The 14,948-nt window shown below is 46.3% G+C and overlaps 1 protein-coding gene across 1 annotated transcript in view; it reads right to left on the reverse strand.

The window, feature by feature from the left end:
- Positions 1–7,718, reverse strand: part of LOC144114546 (soluble guanylate cyclase 88E-like) — a 139,797-nt gene extending 132,079 nt beyond the window's left edge. Inside the window, exons 1-3 of the mRNA XM_077648350.1 lie at positions 7,543–7,718; positions 6,722–7,029; positions 2,896–3,219 (exon numbers count right to left, since the gene is read on the reverse strand). Of these exons, the coding sequence (XP_077504476.1) occupies positions 2,896–3,219; positions 6,722–7,029; positions 7,543–7,714 (804 nt within the window). The 5' untranslated portion in view covers positions 7,715–7,718. The remainder of the gene's footprint in view (positions 1–2,895; positions 3,220–6,721; positions 7,030–7,542) is intronic.
- Between the last annotated feature and the right edge of the window lie 7,230 nt (positions 7,719–14,948).

Genomic DNA, 14,948 nt, shown 5'->3' on the forward strand with positions numbered 1-14,948 from the left:
GGTGTTCTTTTTTTTACGCAAGCCCTACATTAACAAATTTTTGATAGACTTCGCTGAAAGGCTCGACTGAAACACTGTAGCAAATAAGCTGCCATAAATTTCCAATTCATGCGGTTCATTAATACCCCTCAAACAAATAATGTTCATTGCGGTACTGCGAATAACAAGATCCCCATGCATCGCCAATGCACGCCTCTCCTTTGCAGTGCACAAACAAGTTCACGTACCTTGAATGGACGCCTGTCTGGAAGGCTGAGCGGATCACGTAGGAGCGCCAGCAGTAGATCGCGGCGTTGTTGCGAGGTTAATGCTTAATAGAGCTTATACGCGCCGAAGAAGCCCTGTGTGCTATAAGCCACGCCGTAGCGGGGGACGCTGGATAAATTTTTCCAACTTCGGGCTCTTTTCCGTGCGCCGAAATATCAGCACACAATCGTCTTTGCATTTTCACTCTATCTGAATGCAGCCAGTGCTGCCGGAACCGAGCCCGCGAACCCGTGCTTAGCAACGAAACACCACAGCCACTGAGCCACCGTGGCCGGTGAGTCGTAGGAGTTTGATGAAGCAGTGGTCGACGGAAAGATCGTGGCTGACATCCGATATAACTCAGCTTTTTTATTGGTGGCAACAGATTTCAGTGGAGCTATCAGACGGTTCGACGACGTAACAACTGCAGCAGTTAAACCGAACACGAAAGTCTATTCGCATTCCAGAATTTTCTTGTAGGTTTTGCTAATTATTTCAACCCTGTAAATGAAGCGATGCCAAGGAAACAAAATATCGCTCCTGAAAAGCATGCAGAGGACCCGCTAGATCATTTTTTTACGGTCAGAAGTTTAAAAAATGACAATTTGGTTATAAAACAAATTGACGCTTTGCGAAACGAGCACACTGGAGTTCTTAACAGCATGAAATGGGGTCTTAGAGATACTGGAACAATCAAAACGTGGGCACCTTTAATTTTTAATTATTTTCTACTCCTCTGCTAACTTTCGCATTGTGCACTGCGGTATAATAAAGAGACGAGCTTAGCACTCCCCTTTCCGCTGTCTTTTGTGCGCACTTTGTCGTCGCTCCATGCCCCCACTCATTGCGCTTAGCTGCCTTTAGAAGTAGACTGCAAACTCTGGCTTACAGCCTGGAGGGCAGAATAACTAGTGCGCGCGTCTCTTAGGTCTGAGTACCTCCTCCGCCAGCTTTCCTATTGCATTATAAGCGTGCGTTAAATCCTGCTGTGAGAATTTGCAAAGGTCTAAAATTGCAGGTTTCCCTTATACCAGGCTTTTTATCGGGTGATGCAGCTCCGTCAGAAAAAAAAAATTGACATGAAAAGGTCGAGCTGTAGCATGACCGGAACAGAGCGCGGGGCGTTTTCTAGGCGGAGACTCCAGACGGATTGAAGGATAAAAACATCGTTATATTCCTGCGAATGCGGCACTCCATACTTGTTTTATGAATTTCCCCTTATAATTTCTGGTATTTTTACAACGTGACAGTTCTGAATGCAAAGCACGTAATGAGAATCTCATGTTCCTATTGTAAATTTCCAAGTGTCTTGTGAGGAATTCTTAAGTTCTTTGTGTTTTTCACTCTGCTCTGGTAGTGTTAGTTTTGTCACAACAGCATGTATACCATTAACGCTGCTGACATAAACGAAAGCGCGTGCTAAACGAAGGGCGTACAGAAAATGTTGCCGCTAACTTCCGGTTTTGTTATGGCCCGTGCTACTTAATATTTTGCTACTGTATACTCATTCCTTGATGCGGAGTAAAAAGAAAGGAGCAAAAATTCCCAGTTTTCCCTCCTCAGTGCATAAGGCGGGGCAGTTAGCTGTACCTACACCATCCCTTTAACTGGGTCCCAGTTGTGGCGTTATTAATGCAAAACCCGAACCCCGCCGATGTCCGGTGTCACGAAATTCGCTAAATGGTCGAGAGAAGTCAAGTGACCTTGTGACATCATTACAACCTGCCATGGTGGGGCACCCCGACTCGTCGAGGAGGTCATGTGAGCTTGTGATGCTATCACAACCTTCCCACTGTGACAAGTGGCAATCTGGCCATCGGATTGTGAGCAACCTGCCCACCGTCGACAGGTGGAAATTAAATGAATGATTGGTGAGAGAAAGCACGTAACCTTGTGACGTCATCACAAGCTGTCCAGCGGGTTGCAAGCAGCCTAGTTTCTAGACAGCAACTTAGATGGAGAATCGAAATCAAACCTACAAAAATGAGATATATGCAAATTTCGGCACCGTAACAGCAGAGCGGATACCTGCTACTGCAGCCAGCAGTCCGAATACGGCGGTTGATGAACCGACAATCGCAAAGAAACTGACCTAAACGCGCGTAGAAGTTGCAACAAAACCTGCAAGAAATGTAAAATCTAACGCTGTCTCATTCCACTTTTAAGGCGACTTAAACGTCCCCATAGTTTCTGACACATCTGTCGAAACAAACAACTTGTTGGTGCCACCCTTCCGAAATTATGTGATCATCTTCTCAACAATCAGAATGAAAATGTGCCATGTTCAGTTGCTGTCCAATGAAAATATTCATTCGGGGTCCTGTGATGCAGCCTTCAGGTGGGTTTGGGAGACGGCATACTAGGAAAGGGAGGATGGGGGCGGGAGAAGCTGTCACCTCTCCACTCAGAAGGGCAGCGAGAGGTCTGAACGTTTGTTCTTCTTATCCCTTCTTTCCGATAACATTCAAACCATGCCTGAGCCCGCAGAGAACGCAAAAGCAAGAACGGCAGACGTGGAAGACCATGCGGCTTTGCAGGGGGCACCTCGTTCACTGAGTATGGTCTGTTTTAGCTTCCAACACTTCAGGTCACTAATAAGCGCACCATGACGATCGCGATTCCGAGTTTGCAGGTGAGGCGTTCACTCACGTTCTCCCAGGTGAAGGCGACGATGGGCCTGTGCAGGCGCATCAACTCCTGCACCGGCCTGCCGGGACAGGCGGCGGCCTCGTCGTCCTGGCCAAACACTATGCGCAGCCTGCGTCCCAGCCAAAGAACCCGCATGCGCCGGTCCACGAGCATACCGAAAGGGAAGAGGCATAGCAGTGACCCCCACGACACCGGTGCCAGCGAGACGCCCTCCTGGGCGCGTTGGCGCCGCTGCTCGTTCAGTGTGAAGGCGGCGTTGTCGAAGCTGAGCCTCAAAAGTGCCTGGGAGCCATCCGGGGTGCAGCGCTGGCTGAGCACGCGCACCTGCGTGAAGAACGCCGCTCCTCTTTAGTGACCGACCGTGGACGCTTTCACATCGCGAGCGCGCGTCCCAATTAGCGAGCGTATTGCTGTGTGCGGACAAAAAATGTAAGTATACAAAGCACGTGCACAGAGATTCCAGGGGGCTTCTTAAACCTGGCGCTACATTCAGGAGAGAAAATTGGAAAATTGGTTCTTGGGGAAAGTAAATGGCGCAGTATCTTTCTCGCATCTCGGCGGACACCTGAACCGCACCGCAAGGGAAAGGATAAAGGAGGTATTGAGAGCAGAAAGGAACAAAGAGGTGACGTAGTGGAGGGCACCGGAATAATTTCGACAACCAGGGGATCTTTAACGTTCACTGACATCGCAGAGAACACGGGCGCCTTTGTGTTTCGTCTCCATCGAGACGCGGCCGCCGCGGTCGGGTTCTAACCCGGGTGCTCCGGATCAGTTGCCGAGCGCCATAACCACTGAGCCATAGCTGCTGGTGCATTCACGAGAGGCTCCACTGTTATGGGGATTGTGCCGACAGTTTGTCACTCGGGCTAGCTTCTTCTCTACATAGACCAACACCGTGTTTACAAAGGGCACACAGACTCGCCTGGGTGTGAAAAGTTGGCTTAGCGCCCATAGGAATACATGGAAGCAAAAGTTTTTAAAGCAGTTTTACAGTGCACCTATGATGTCCTCCCTTCATGAAGATCAACTATATTCATCCTAGAACAGATTCTGAAAGTATGAAGCGTCCTTGCGAAGGCGATACATTTTGAAAACACCGCGAAACGCGTGCATGCGAGTCACCCGCCGCTGGGGGTGTAGGGTGGCTGCGCGACCCACAGAAACACATGTAATTATAATATTAATAATAACTTCTTTATTTCCATCAGTGATGGAGGAGACTGCGAGTAAAAGTCGCTTTAGAGGCAAGCGACTTGACTAGAGCCCGCAGCCTCCTTTACAAGGCAAACAGCGATTGAGCAGGAGATATACATAGCAATTGACCACATGTGAAATTTGCGCAAAAAATAAACGCCAAAACACAAATTACCTGAAAAACGCTCTTCAATTATTTAAGAAAGATTGAGTGACAAAGTTTTGACGTAAAGCTCGTACATCAGTTATATAAATATCAAGACTTGATTTCAGAAACAAATTTAAAGGTGTTGGTAGTGTGTATGATATCTTTTGTGTAGAATAATTGGCACGCGGAGTGACTACCTTCCACTGTTCCGTACACCTTGTGATGTAAGAATGTGTGTTCCTGGTGAGATTAGATAACTCATGAAGGAACTGTAAATTCTCTTTTACCTCCCGTTTGAAAGCTTGACTTAACTTGTAATGATAAAGGTTAAACACGGGTATTATATTTGCTTTCGGAAATAAGTCTGATGTGTGGGCATTGTAAGGCATGTTAAATAGTACTCGCAAAAACTTTTTCTGAAGTATATATATATGTATCTTGATAAGCTAAACTTATCAAATTATATTTCTCATTTGACTGAGCACCCATCGTGGCGGTGCTTCGTTAACAGTTGGCGAGTGCTTTGAAAAAGACTGAGACAAAGCGCGCTTTATCATTTCGAAGCTGAATTTTTAAAACGCCACGATAAGTGTGTGTTGTGAAGGCGGACATACCCTCAAAAGGCGCTCTATCGGCTGAATATTTCCCCAAATCGCGCAAGCTTCTCATGTAGGCTGACATTTCTGCCGCGCACGCTACATTCTTTCGCAAACACTGCCGTTCAATCGGTGGCAAGGTTTACATTGACGACATACCTCAAACAGCACGATAAACGAACCACGCATTGCAGCTAGCAGACGACTTAACACCGTGATTACACACACAGGCGGCGCTGGCGGACGCCGGAGGCGGAAGTGGCCGAGGGTACCGTCGGCGGCGTCGTCTGCTACAGAACGTGGTTCTATTTCGTGTGCCTTCTGTGCCGTTTGACAACGGCTTTTTAAGGTAATGCTGTCTAGGCTGTCTAGTTTGAACGGCTGTGGAAGTAAGAAAATGTAGCGCATGCGGCAGCATGTCGGACTACACGAGAAGCTTGCATAATTTCGGGAAACACCCCGCGTATAGAGTGCCTTTTGGAGGTATGCCTGGCTTCACAACACATGTTTATCGTGATATATTAAAAAGATAGCTTCGAAATGACGTAGCATGCTTTCTCTCCCTCTTCTTCAAAGTACTCACTAGCTGTTCACAAACAGCCGCCTCCATGGGTATTCTGTGAAACGAGAAAGAGATTTCTGAAAGTTTTGCTTACATGTGTTTTAATGTTCAATGAGCCGCGCTCCCGTTCCGTAACCTCAGCCGGGAGTCACCGACATGCGCACTTAACGCCGTGTTTTAAACTATATCGCCTTCGAAATGACGCTTCATACTTTCAGAATCCGTTCTAGGATGAACTTGGTTGTACATCAAGAAGGGACGACATCGTAGGTGCACTGTGAAAACAGATATGGTCTTTGAAAAACGTTTCCTTCAATGTATTTTCATAGGCGCTAAGCTTACTTTTCACCCCAAAGTTTAGTTCTGTCGCACCAGCCGGCGAGAGCAGCGCCACCGCATCTTTTTTACGTAACAGATCGGTGCTGGTCTATACACTAAAGAAGAAAGTAGCCCGAGCAGCAAACCAAATAAATATGTGTGGGTGCGGTAACTCAACGAGGACATAGACTTTGGAGTTGCAATAGCTACGAGCGGGTGCTGCGAGCACGTCTCGCTCAAAAGAAAAGCACGAGGTTGACAAAACAGGAAACGTCCTTATAACGCGAGCCATTCATGGTGAACAACCGTCACTCACAGCTCGCCGCTACACTGTAACCGCGTGTTAACCTAACGGAATTCTCCGCCACCTCTCAAAGAAGAACAAATGTGGATGACACCTACGAAAAGTGTGCTTCTCAAATGGAGCTCTAGTAAGGAGCACGGGATTGCTGCGCCGGTTTCAGATCTCTTTGCATATATACTTGAGGCGTGGCAGGCGTCACTGAACTTCCACAATACGCCTGCTCGGACTGATTTGTGAATTTTCAACAAGGAAACAGCACGAAAGCTTCAGACAGACAAGACGCTCAAGTTGGGTTTCAAGTTCAGCGCCCTGTTTGCCTTAACGTGACTTCCCGTGCTAAGCTGTTTCCTTGTTGTAAAGTGTCATTACACCACGTGCCTCCTAAAAACACAACGCGAGACCGCGAGTTTTCATTACGGGCATTCATGCATGGGAGCAGCATAGTCTCGTAAAACGGCCGTAACTGCCATTCTTTTATTCGCATTTAAAAACAAAAAGGGAATTATATCGTGTTTCTGCGCTAAGATGGCTAAAGGACTGTGCTCAGTTTCTTGTAATAGTATAAATTCACAGCTGGTTGCAGAAATATGCGAAACGTGTGTTACTGGGCGTCAGTGGAATCCAAGCAACGAGTACTATTGTTTTCAAAGATAGAATAAAAGCACAGAACCATCCCCTAGTGCCTCCGCTTTCGCACTGACCTGCAGGCGCATGCCGTAGAAAGTGCTGGCCACTTGGACCAGCTGGCCGACTAGGTAGAAGTGCAGGCCCTGGCGGCACGAACGGTAGAGCAGGAGCGCGCCGCCGCGGTGCTCCTGCAGTAGCTGCAGCGATGGACTGCGCATGCGCGGGTAGCTGAACCGTATCTGGTGGTGGAGGTTGTCTATGCCGGCCAGGAAGTCGCGCAGGTGGCGGCCAGAGGCCCGGATCAGCTTGTCGTAGCCGTAGTGACTGAAGAAGCGCACAAAGCACCGACCGAAGAAGAATAGGAAGGTGTCCCGGCTCCAGCCTGCAGTAGGAAACCGCATCATCCAGGGTTCTCGGGTACGCTGTGCACGTGACGTGGGACGTCTAGGAGCGGAGCCAATTTTTGTTAGTGACAATAATAACGAACTTTTATGAGCCAAAGCTGAAGGTGGCGCCATGGGGCACGCCGTATAGGTGAGGGCGCTGAATTAATTTCCCTAATTTCACAAAATTTTCACTTGGCCTTCGCCGAACTGGAAGCTGTCCATTACGATGCGACCACTGGCACCACTTGTGGCTTTGGAGACCCTATTGCGCTTTTCTTGTCTAATTAGTAGGGCCGGACATATGATACTCAGCGTTCCAGATATTAGTTTCGGTGCGCTGCGCACATCGCTGCCTTAGAAGGAATGCTTACAATGCGGAATCCTGAGGGAGAAGTTGAGGTTTACATGCTCCATAAGTGACTGACATGAAGGCAGCTGCTAAGCGCTTTCCGCAATTGATGAACGCGCACTGGAGAGTTCAGCGCAGCGACGGCGTGTGCAGCGCTCACCGGGCACTCTCTTGGCGCAGGCGTCAGCCAGCCGTGTCATGGAGTCGTCTGGGTACACCAGGTGGGTGGAGAAGTTGTGCAGGCCCAGCTCTGCCAACGCGGCTTCCCACAGCGGCTCGCCGAACTGGAGCCGCACGTAGTGCTGTACGCTCTCCAGGAGCATGCCGTACATGACCGTCCCTGCATGACACACGCGAGAGGGCTGAGCGTACACTCGCTAGGAGCTTCTTCCATCAGCCTGCGCGCTTCCTTCACCCTACCACTGGTCAGCACTGTGGCGACCGTGTGCTCCTATTCAGGTCCACCTCCACGCAGCCACAAGTGCTAGAAGAGGACGAGTGAACGCGGCGAAAGCGGCTCATTAGCTCCAGCTTTAGAATAATAATAAAAAGAAGAAATCCGACAGACATCGCATTAGCTAACAAGTTAGCTGGGGGGGACTAGCATGTCACCTTTTCTTATGTGTCATGATCTTTGCGCGTCAAGTCAAGCAGGGTACGGGATCCATAGCGGCGCCAAGAACACGTTAAGCACGGGCTGTAAGCACGGGCACCCTGGCGCCCTTTCGATCGCCATCCCTATGAGTGCTTCAGCAGTCCAACAAAGCAGGCGCTCTTATCGTGGCTGGTCAACAATGAATCGTACGCGCTGCCTCGGCACTCTTGCGGTTTTCTTCGGCTTTCTCCTCTTCAGTCCGTTGGCGCTTCAGTAACTTGGCGGCGGTTACTAAAATGCTTTATAAAAGCCTTTTGAGCTGTACCTACGAGATAAAAAGTCCCTTGTAGTTGAGCCTCTAGAAACCATTTAGCTAAACGGCTAATAGGTATTGATGCATAATCACTTTAAGAAAATTTAACCTAAACCACTAAATATGCCCTTTAGTATGCTGCCTCAGATACCGAAAGATCTGTCTCTCTCACTGCTCATTCTAATTGTGGGCAGCCAGGATTCTTGCTGCAAAAATGAACGTCGGTTAGACAAAAACAGCCTTTTATGCCTTCGACCCCTCCTTCCTCCTTTTCAGCTCGTCCAGGCGCTGACGCTGGAGGGTGCAGTCGGGAGCCTGGCTGCTGCTTGAACACGTTTATGCCCCCCCCCCCCCCCCCGGCCTTTACTGGACGAAGCACAGCTTCCAGTCCTTATTTAAACCATGTAATATCGCATGAGAGCTCTTTACTTTTTTGCTTTTATCTAACCAAATCCTCTCAGTGTAGCCCTATTCTGCCAGCTACAGGCAGTAACAAATGCGATTGTGCGTCATTTATAGGCGACAGGATGGGACACCGTATTGGGATTCGCAAACGCTTCCGTGGCTTATCATACTCTGGGTTCCCTGCAAGTAAAACAGCATTTAATTACAGCATCATACCGGCTAAGCACCGCACTAAGACTTATATTGGCAGCTAACGTTCCCCTGATAGTACACATGCTAGCACGATGGCACTGAATGATTTACCTCCTTTGCTAAACAATTATGCACACAAAACGTTTACGCTAAAATCTGATTAAAAGCGTTGCAACTACCCTTTCTCACGGCCAACAAAGCACGCTCGATGCCAAAATATCACATTTACTTTATCAGTTCATTTCCACTAACATCCACTAATAGGCATATTGTCCGAACGGCTATTGAATTTCACAAGTACTCATGTACAATCAGTAGGAGGACTGGAACCCAGTGATAGCCCATCCATCAGATTATCATTCGACTGTCGCTGCTTTGTAACGCGTCAGGTAAAACAGTGAGAACGGTGTGGGTTTTAGGTTCTATTTGGCGTTATTGCTCTAAAGAAGGAAAGTTTTTCTCTCCCGTGTTGAGGCACACAAGTTACGTAATGAAGGAAATGAGCACTGTATGAAACACAAGGAGGGGGTAAATTCGCTTGGCACCTTTTAGCCGGCTTATACCGAGAAAGACACAGCTCAAACTGAGACAAAGGCATATTAGCGCTGCGTGGTTTCTTAAGTTTCAATATGCAAAACCAAGAGGCCCAAATTCAACCCATTAAGATACTCTCTAACTCATCCCTCGGTGACCATAAAAAAAAAGAAAGAGAACAGTGCGAGTCGGAAGTCACACAGTTGCCCAAGAAAGCATGAAGGGGCAGATAATAATTGCAGAGAGTTTAATACGGAGCATTTAAATTTACTCGAGGCTGATTTTTCTTTTTAAATCTTTGTAAGTTAAGTCAGTGTGGTTTGTCAGGTGGAATGTATGAGAAGACGTACATTATTTACGTGGTACAGTGCAATTAAAAGAAAAATATCTACCTAAAATTAACTTGATTCCAGAACGTAAGGCTACACCGCGTAAATTGAAAGCCCCCAGCGTCTAAAGTGAGCCCTGTTTCTAAACTTCCGAATCATCAACGTTGCTCGAGATATCGAACGCGAAAAAGTTGTCTTCGAACACTTTTTAAGGCCACAAGCTAGGCTAAAATTGAAAAATAATTGATTTTTGTCTTTCTGTAAAACTGTAAAGCTAAAATCTTCCTGAATATTATTCAGCGACTCAAATGCTTCCCGCCCTTAAGTCAAGAGAGAAGAGTCCTGTACGCAAAACCTAGGGGGCGAACATGCACGCTGTATTTTTTTTTTGCAGCTTGCTTTCACTCGAATTTACAGTTAAAAAAATACGATGGCGAAAGGAGAACTTGGACTTCTTTCCAATATCATCTACTTCTTTAACAGCACCAAGACAAAGCAACAGGAAATATGATGTATATTTTATTGACTGCTGGCACGTTTTACTATCTCTTCCACTTACCTCGTGTGAGGCTTCCACTCCTGTGCAGTTATTTTGGAAATATCATTTTTAGTTTGCTCAGCGACTGAGAAAACCTGCGTAAAACTACTTGCGCCACGTATTTTCACATTTTTGCTACCGACAGTGGCTTCTGTCACGTTCTATGGTCCTAAACGAGCCGCCACATGGCATGCACACAAAAGCCAGATGACGAACTGGCCTCAGCTAGGTGCACAAATACTCACTCAAATTAGTTCTTAACTTTATGTAGTCAGTTTTCCAGCAACAAGTTCTGCCCTGAGCTTTTCAAGCAGCGTCTATAAGGACAATGGCAAAATGCGTAGGAATTATTTAACCACTCCGTCTCGGAGCGCGCATCGCCCTCTTATCATCTTGGACCTAGCGCTTACATTCAGTGATGGCAGCATGGTCCGAGTTAACATCACCTCATATCTCCAATGATATCCCAAGGTATCTGGGACATCACTGGGTTGTTGTGTAGTGATATGGGTGGTGGGCCATCTTCGAACACTCTGCTGGGGAAGATGCAGAACAGATGACAAAAGAAGCTAGAGAAGCTAGATGACAAGCAAAGAAATGTAAAGTGGACACTGGTACTGACTGTATGGCTAGTGGCTGCAAAAAAAAAATGTATCGATGCATGTTGTTTCTGCCAAAACCTCTAGTGAATATATGTTTTGTCATTCGCCATAAATATCTCAAAATGTTACTTTTTTTTACAATAGACCCATAATTAATGGTACACATTAAGGCAGTATATTTTTTCTAGAAAATTTTTATTATCGGAAAGCAGCAAAAAGCCTATGGATTCGAAAAAAATTACAAACATGTAGATGCTCGCAACAAAATCATATTTGCAGTTCAATTAAAAGAAGAAAGAATTGGGAAGGAATTAAATAAAACCAAATGAGCTATATGCTCTAATTCCTCAGAAATATTGCCGTAAATATGCCTCGAAACAGATGCGAAGCAAAAGCTATCCCACGATAAACATTCATCGAATGGCGTCGTTGCGCTTGGTTTCTCCTCAGAACATTTCTTGCGTCATAAAACACATAAACTGAAAAAGAAATTCGCTTTAAAAATTCTAGTGACACCATTTGATCATGTGCAAGGTAGGAAAGTTCACTTGGCGATATTTCAAAAGCGAGTTTTTCATGTTCGAGATCTGGAACCGCAATGCCGATTCTTACATTTAAAAAATTGAACTTACCTTCGATGCTCACGCTTTCAAAAATATTGCACCCAAAAGCAAAAATAAATTAAGCAAGTTGAATAGCTCATTTCAGTTAACTAATCATCCTTTAATTGCACTTCATCAAGTAAATAATGTCCGCATTACCGTACTGAACCAATTCAGACCTCACCGAAGTATCTTTCACGGACATTGAAATAAAAACTTTATAGCATGATTTGAAACTTTGGTATATCACTAGCCTGTTGGTCACATAAAAACTGTGGCGCCAGTTATTCCAGTGTACAGTCAATTTAGAAAAATCTGAAGCGAGTTTCGATTATGAACAAGTATTTATTTAGGCTTTTCACGCGCGGACGGAAACGACGGAAACGAACGGAGGTACGCTTGTGGTGTATCCTCAGTAGTCGGACCGGGACGAAATAAATGCAAACAGTGCAGATGCGTTTCCAGCGTGCTGGTGGCGCCGCTTGCGAATGCCTTTTTTAAGCGGGCGAGCTATTCGCGGCAAGAAAAGCAAGCTTTTCTTTTGGCCACTAATATTGGACAGTGGCTCACATGCAACGTGGCACGTGTGAATCACTGGCATTCCACTGCTCCTTAGGTTTTAATGCTAAACTTTTCTTGTCTCATGAGTAGCGCGTACAAGACCTGTCGGCAGAGCATGGCGCCAGAGCGTGTCCGCATGGAAATGACCATTCGAGGAACGAAATTCGCCCGCAGTGCGGCTCGAACCCAGGCCCTCTGTGGGCCAGGCGAGCACGCAACGCATACGCCACAAAGGGTTTTCTTTATGTTTATTCCACGGAAGTACACCCACCCCCACAGACTTCAAGCCCAACTTACCAGATCGCATCCCGCAGCTCGTCATACACAATCACACCAGCACCCTGCTCTCACTTTGCCCGCACATCGAAAGTCTGGGAGACACACATACACACGCATCGAGTAAAGGCTTCCAAGCAGGAGGTTGATCCTGCCCAGCATATACCCCCCCGCACCATAGCACACTGCTCTCTGAACAGAGACTTCGATGAACGTGGCTGCTCTGCGCGGCGATCTCTCTTGCCACTCTTTCACAGACTAAACAGCACCAATAGCACTAAAAGATTATATAGAACTTCCGAACCTTTCATTGTAGGCAGAAATGTTATAGTAAAGGGAGTAATCTCAATGTCCCTTTTCAGAGTCCGTTGAAAAATGCCCCCCCCCCCCCCCAAAAAAAAAAACACGGCATCACGGCCCCTGTCTCCTCACCTCTTTCATTTCATTTCTCCATTCTGCCTGCTATCCTTTATTTCCGCTGCCCCAGCTCAGGTGTTTCTGTATCGATGGCAGATGCCGGGGCTAGCAAAATCTTTTCCTTCCTTTTTACTATTATTTTTAATAAAACCACTGCCACCATCACGGCAAAACACACAGCAATGGTCAATAGTTTCTGGCTGCTGACACAAGCGCCAGTTCACAGTCCATGGCACAAAAATCCCCTTTTTCATGAAGCCATGTTTTGACAGGTAAGGTTGACGTGTGAAGTTTAAAAAGAAAGTAATTGCGACCGATTGGACAAACATCCGTTGCATCCGGTATAATACACTGTTGTCTAGAAAGGAGAGGTAAGGCTGCCCACACATCTGTAGAGGAAACAACGCAACGCACTGTTATCTAGAAAGGAGAGGTAAAGGCTGCCAATAGATCTGTAGAGGAAACAACGCCTCAGTCAGAACTTTTGTCATCTGTTGACTGTGCAGAAATTTCAAGGAAAACCGTACAGTGAGGAAATGTAACATGCGACTTTACGAAAACTCCACAAACTCCCATGACCAGTGGGCAAAAACAGAATAGGCAAATGAGCACTTAATTGTCTTTTAAACACAGCTAGGAGGAAGGGATGGTTTGCTGTTTTAAGAAATTGAAAACCTTGAAACAAGCTGATGAACAAAGAAATGCTGAAGACCAGCTCCAGCACCCTCCAGAGGGAGAAACAAGTTGTATCGACGCAGGGGCTCCCATTGAGAGCGCCACACAAAAGTCGCAAAATTTCTATGCATTGCCTGTAGTTTTTTCCTTGCACAAGGCAACGCCTGCATGACATAGATAAGCGTCGAAACCAATAATATATTGCAAACTTGTGCTCGTGCAAATAGAGACAGCTGCCTGCCCAACCAAGCCTGTGTTTGTCGCCTAACTAACGAGATCCGCGAATTCCAGTGCGGCCCACTATTACAATACTGATGCAAGGAAACCCCCAAATACTGTAAGTCTTCAAAGTACAGCCTTATGCCGCCAAAAAAAGATTGATTTTGTACTCCAGTGACCTACCGAGATCCCATTTTATTTATCAAGGTTAAGAGACGCACCCAACATATAAAAAAACTGCTTAGTTACTCGCAAAACCTCGAGCACACTCTTTTTATCAGAACAGAACAGGGCAACGTGATCAGCATACGCCAAAATCTTAATTTCACATTGTGATAGTGAGAAGTCACGAATTGCTGTGTTCTTGATGATACTACGACATAGGGGTTCAAGATATAAAGGGAAGACCAAAGGCGATAGCAGCAGCCCTGTCGAACAGCTGATTTAAGGGGAATAGGTTTGGTTAACTTTTGTTTAACCATTAGTCTTGTAGCGGCCGCTTTTTAACACACTTCTATGCATTTAAGCAAAACATCACCAATGTTTGCACTCTCTGATACAGAAAACAAAAATCCTGACGCACCTTATCAAAAGCTTTTGCCAGATCAATCTGGATAGGATCCACTTGGCTGACCTCATCTGACACTGTCTCTTGCTTGGAACGTGCGATATGGATATGGTTTTCGAAACTACGACCTTTGATTCCGCACACTTGATGCGGCCCTGATAAATCTAATGCCAGAGGCTGCAGACGAGAAAAAAGAACCTTCGCAAGTATCTTCAACGTTGAATAGGAACATCGTACGATGCCCTTCAACAGTTTTCAACCGATCTGCGTCTTTGCTTTTCGGGATTAGTACGGTGTGTCCAGTGTAGAACGTAGGAGGCAAAAAGTCTATGTCATAAGCCTCACTGAAAACTTCCAACAAGGCAGGCGCCAAACGAGGCCTAAACGCTTTATAGTACTCACTGCTGAGACCGTCAGGGCCAGGGGACTTCGGACTCTGTAGAAAAGAAATGACCGATTTGACCTCATCTAAAGTAACAGATCTCTGAATGACTGCGCGCTGCTCATATTCAAGACGAGGAAATGCTTCTTTTGAGTGACTGAAATTGTATCCACAGATCAGGTTATTACTACCATTAAAGAGCCGAATATAATAGTTGAAGAAAGCACCAAGAATGCCTGGCTTGTCAGTGTACGTATCACTTCCCCAACGAATTTCTAAAACCTCCTTGCAAGAGCAACCTGCCTTTCATCATTAAACGCGCGGCGAAACGGTTGTTCATTAACGAACCTCCGTGTTC

This window comes from Amblyomma americanum, chromosome 1 (assembly GCF_052857255.1).
Source record: "Amblyomma americanum isolate KBUSLIRL-KWMA chromosome 1, ASM5285725v1, whole genome shotgun sequence".
NCBI lineage: Eukaryota > Metazoa > Arthropoda > Arachnida > Ixodida > Ixodidae > Amblyomma > Amblyomma americanum.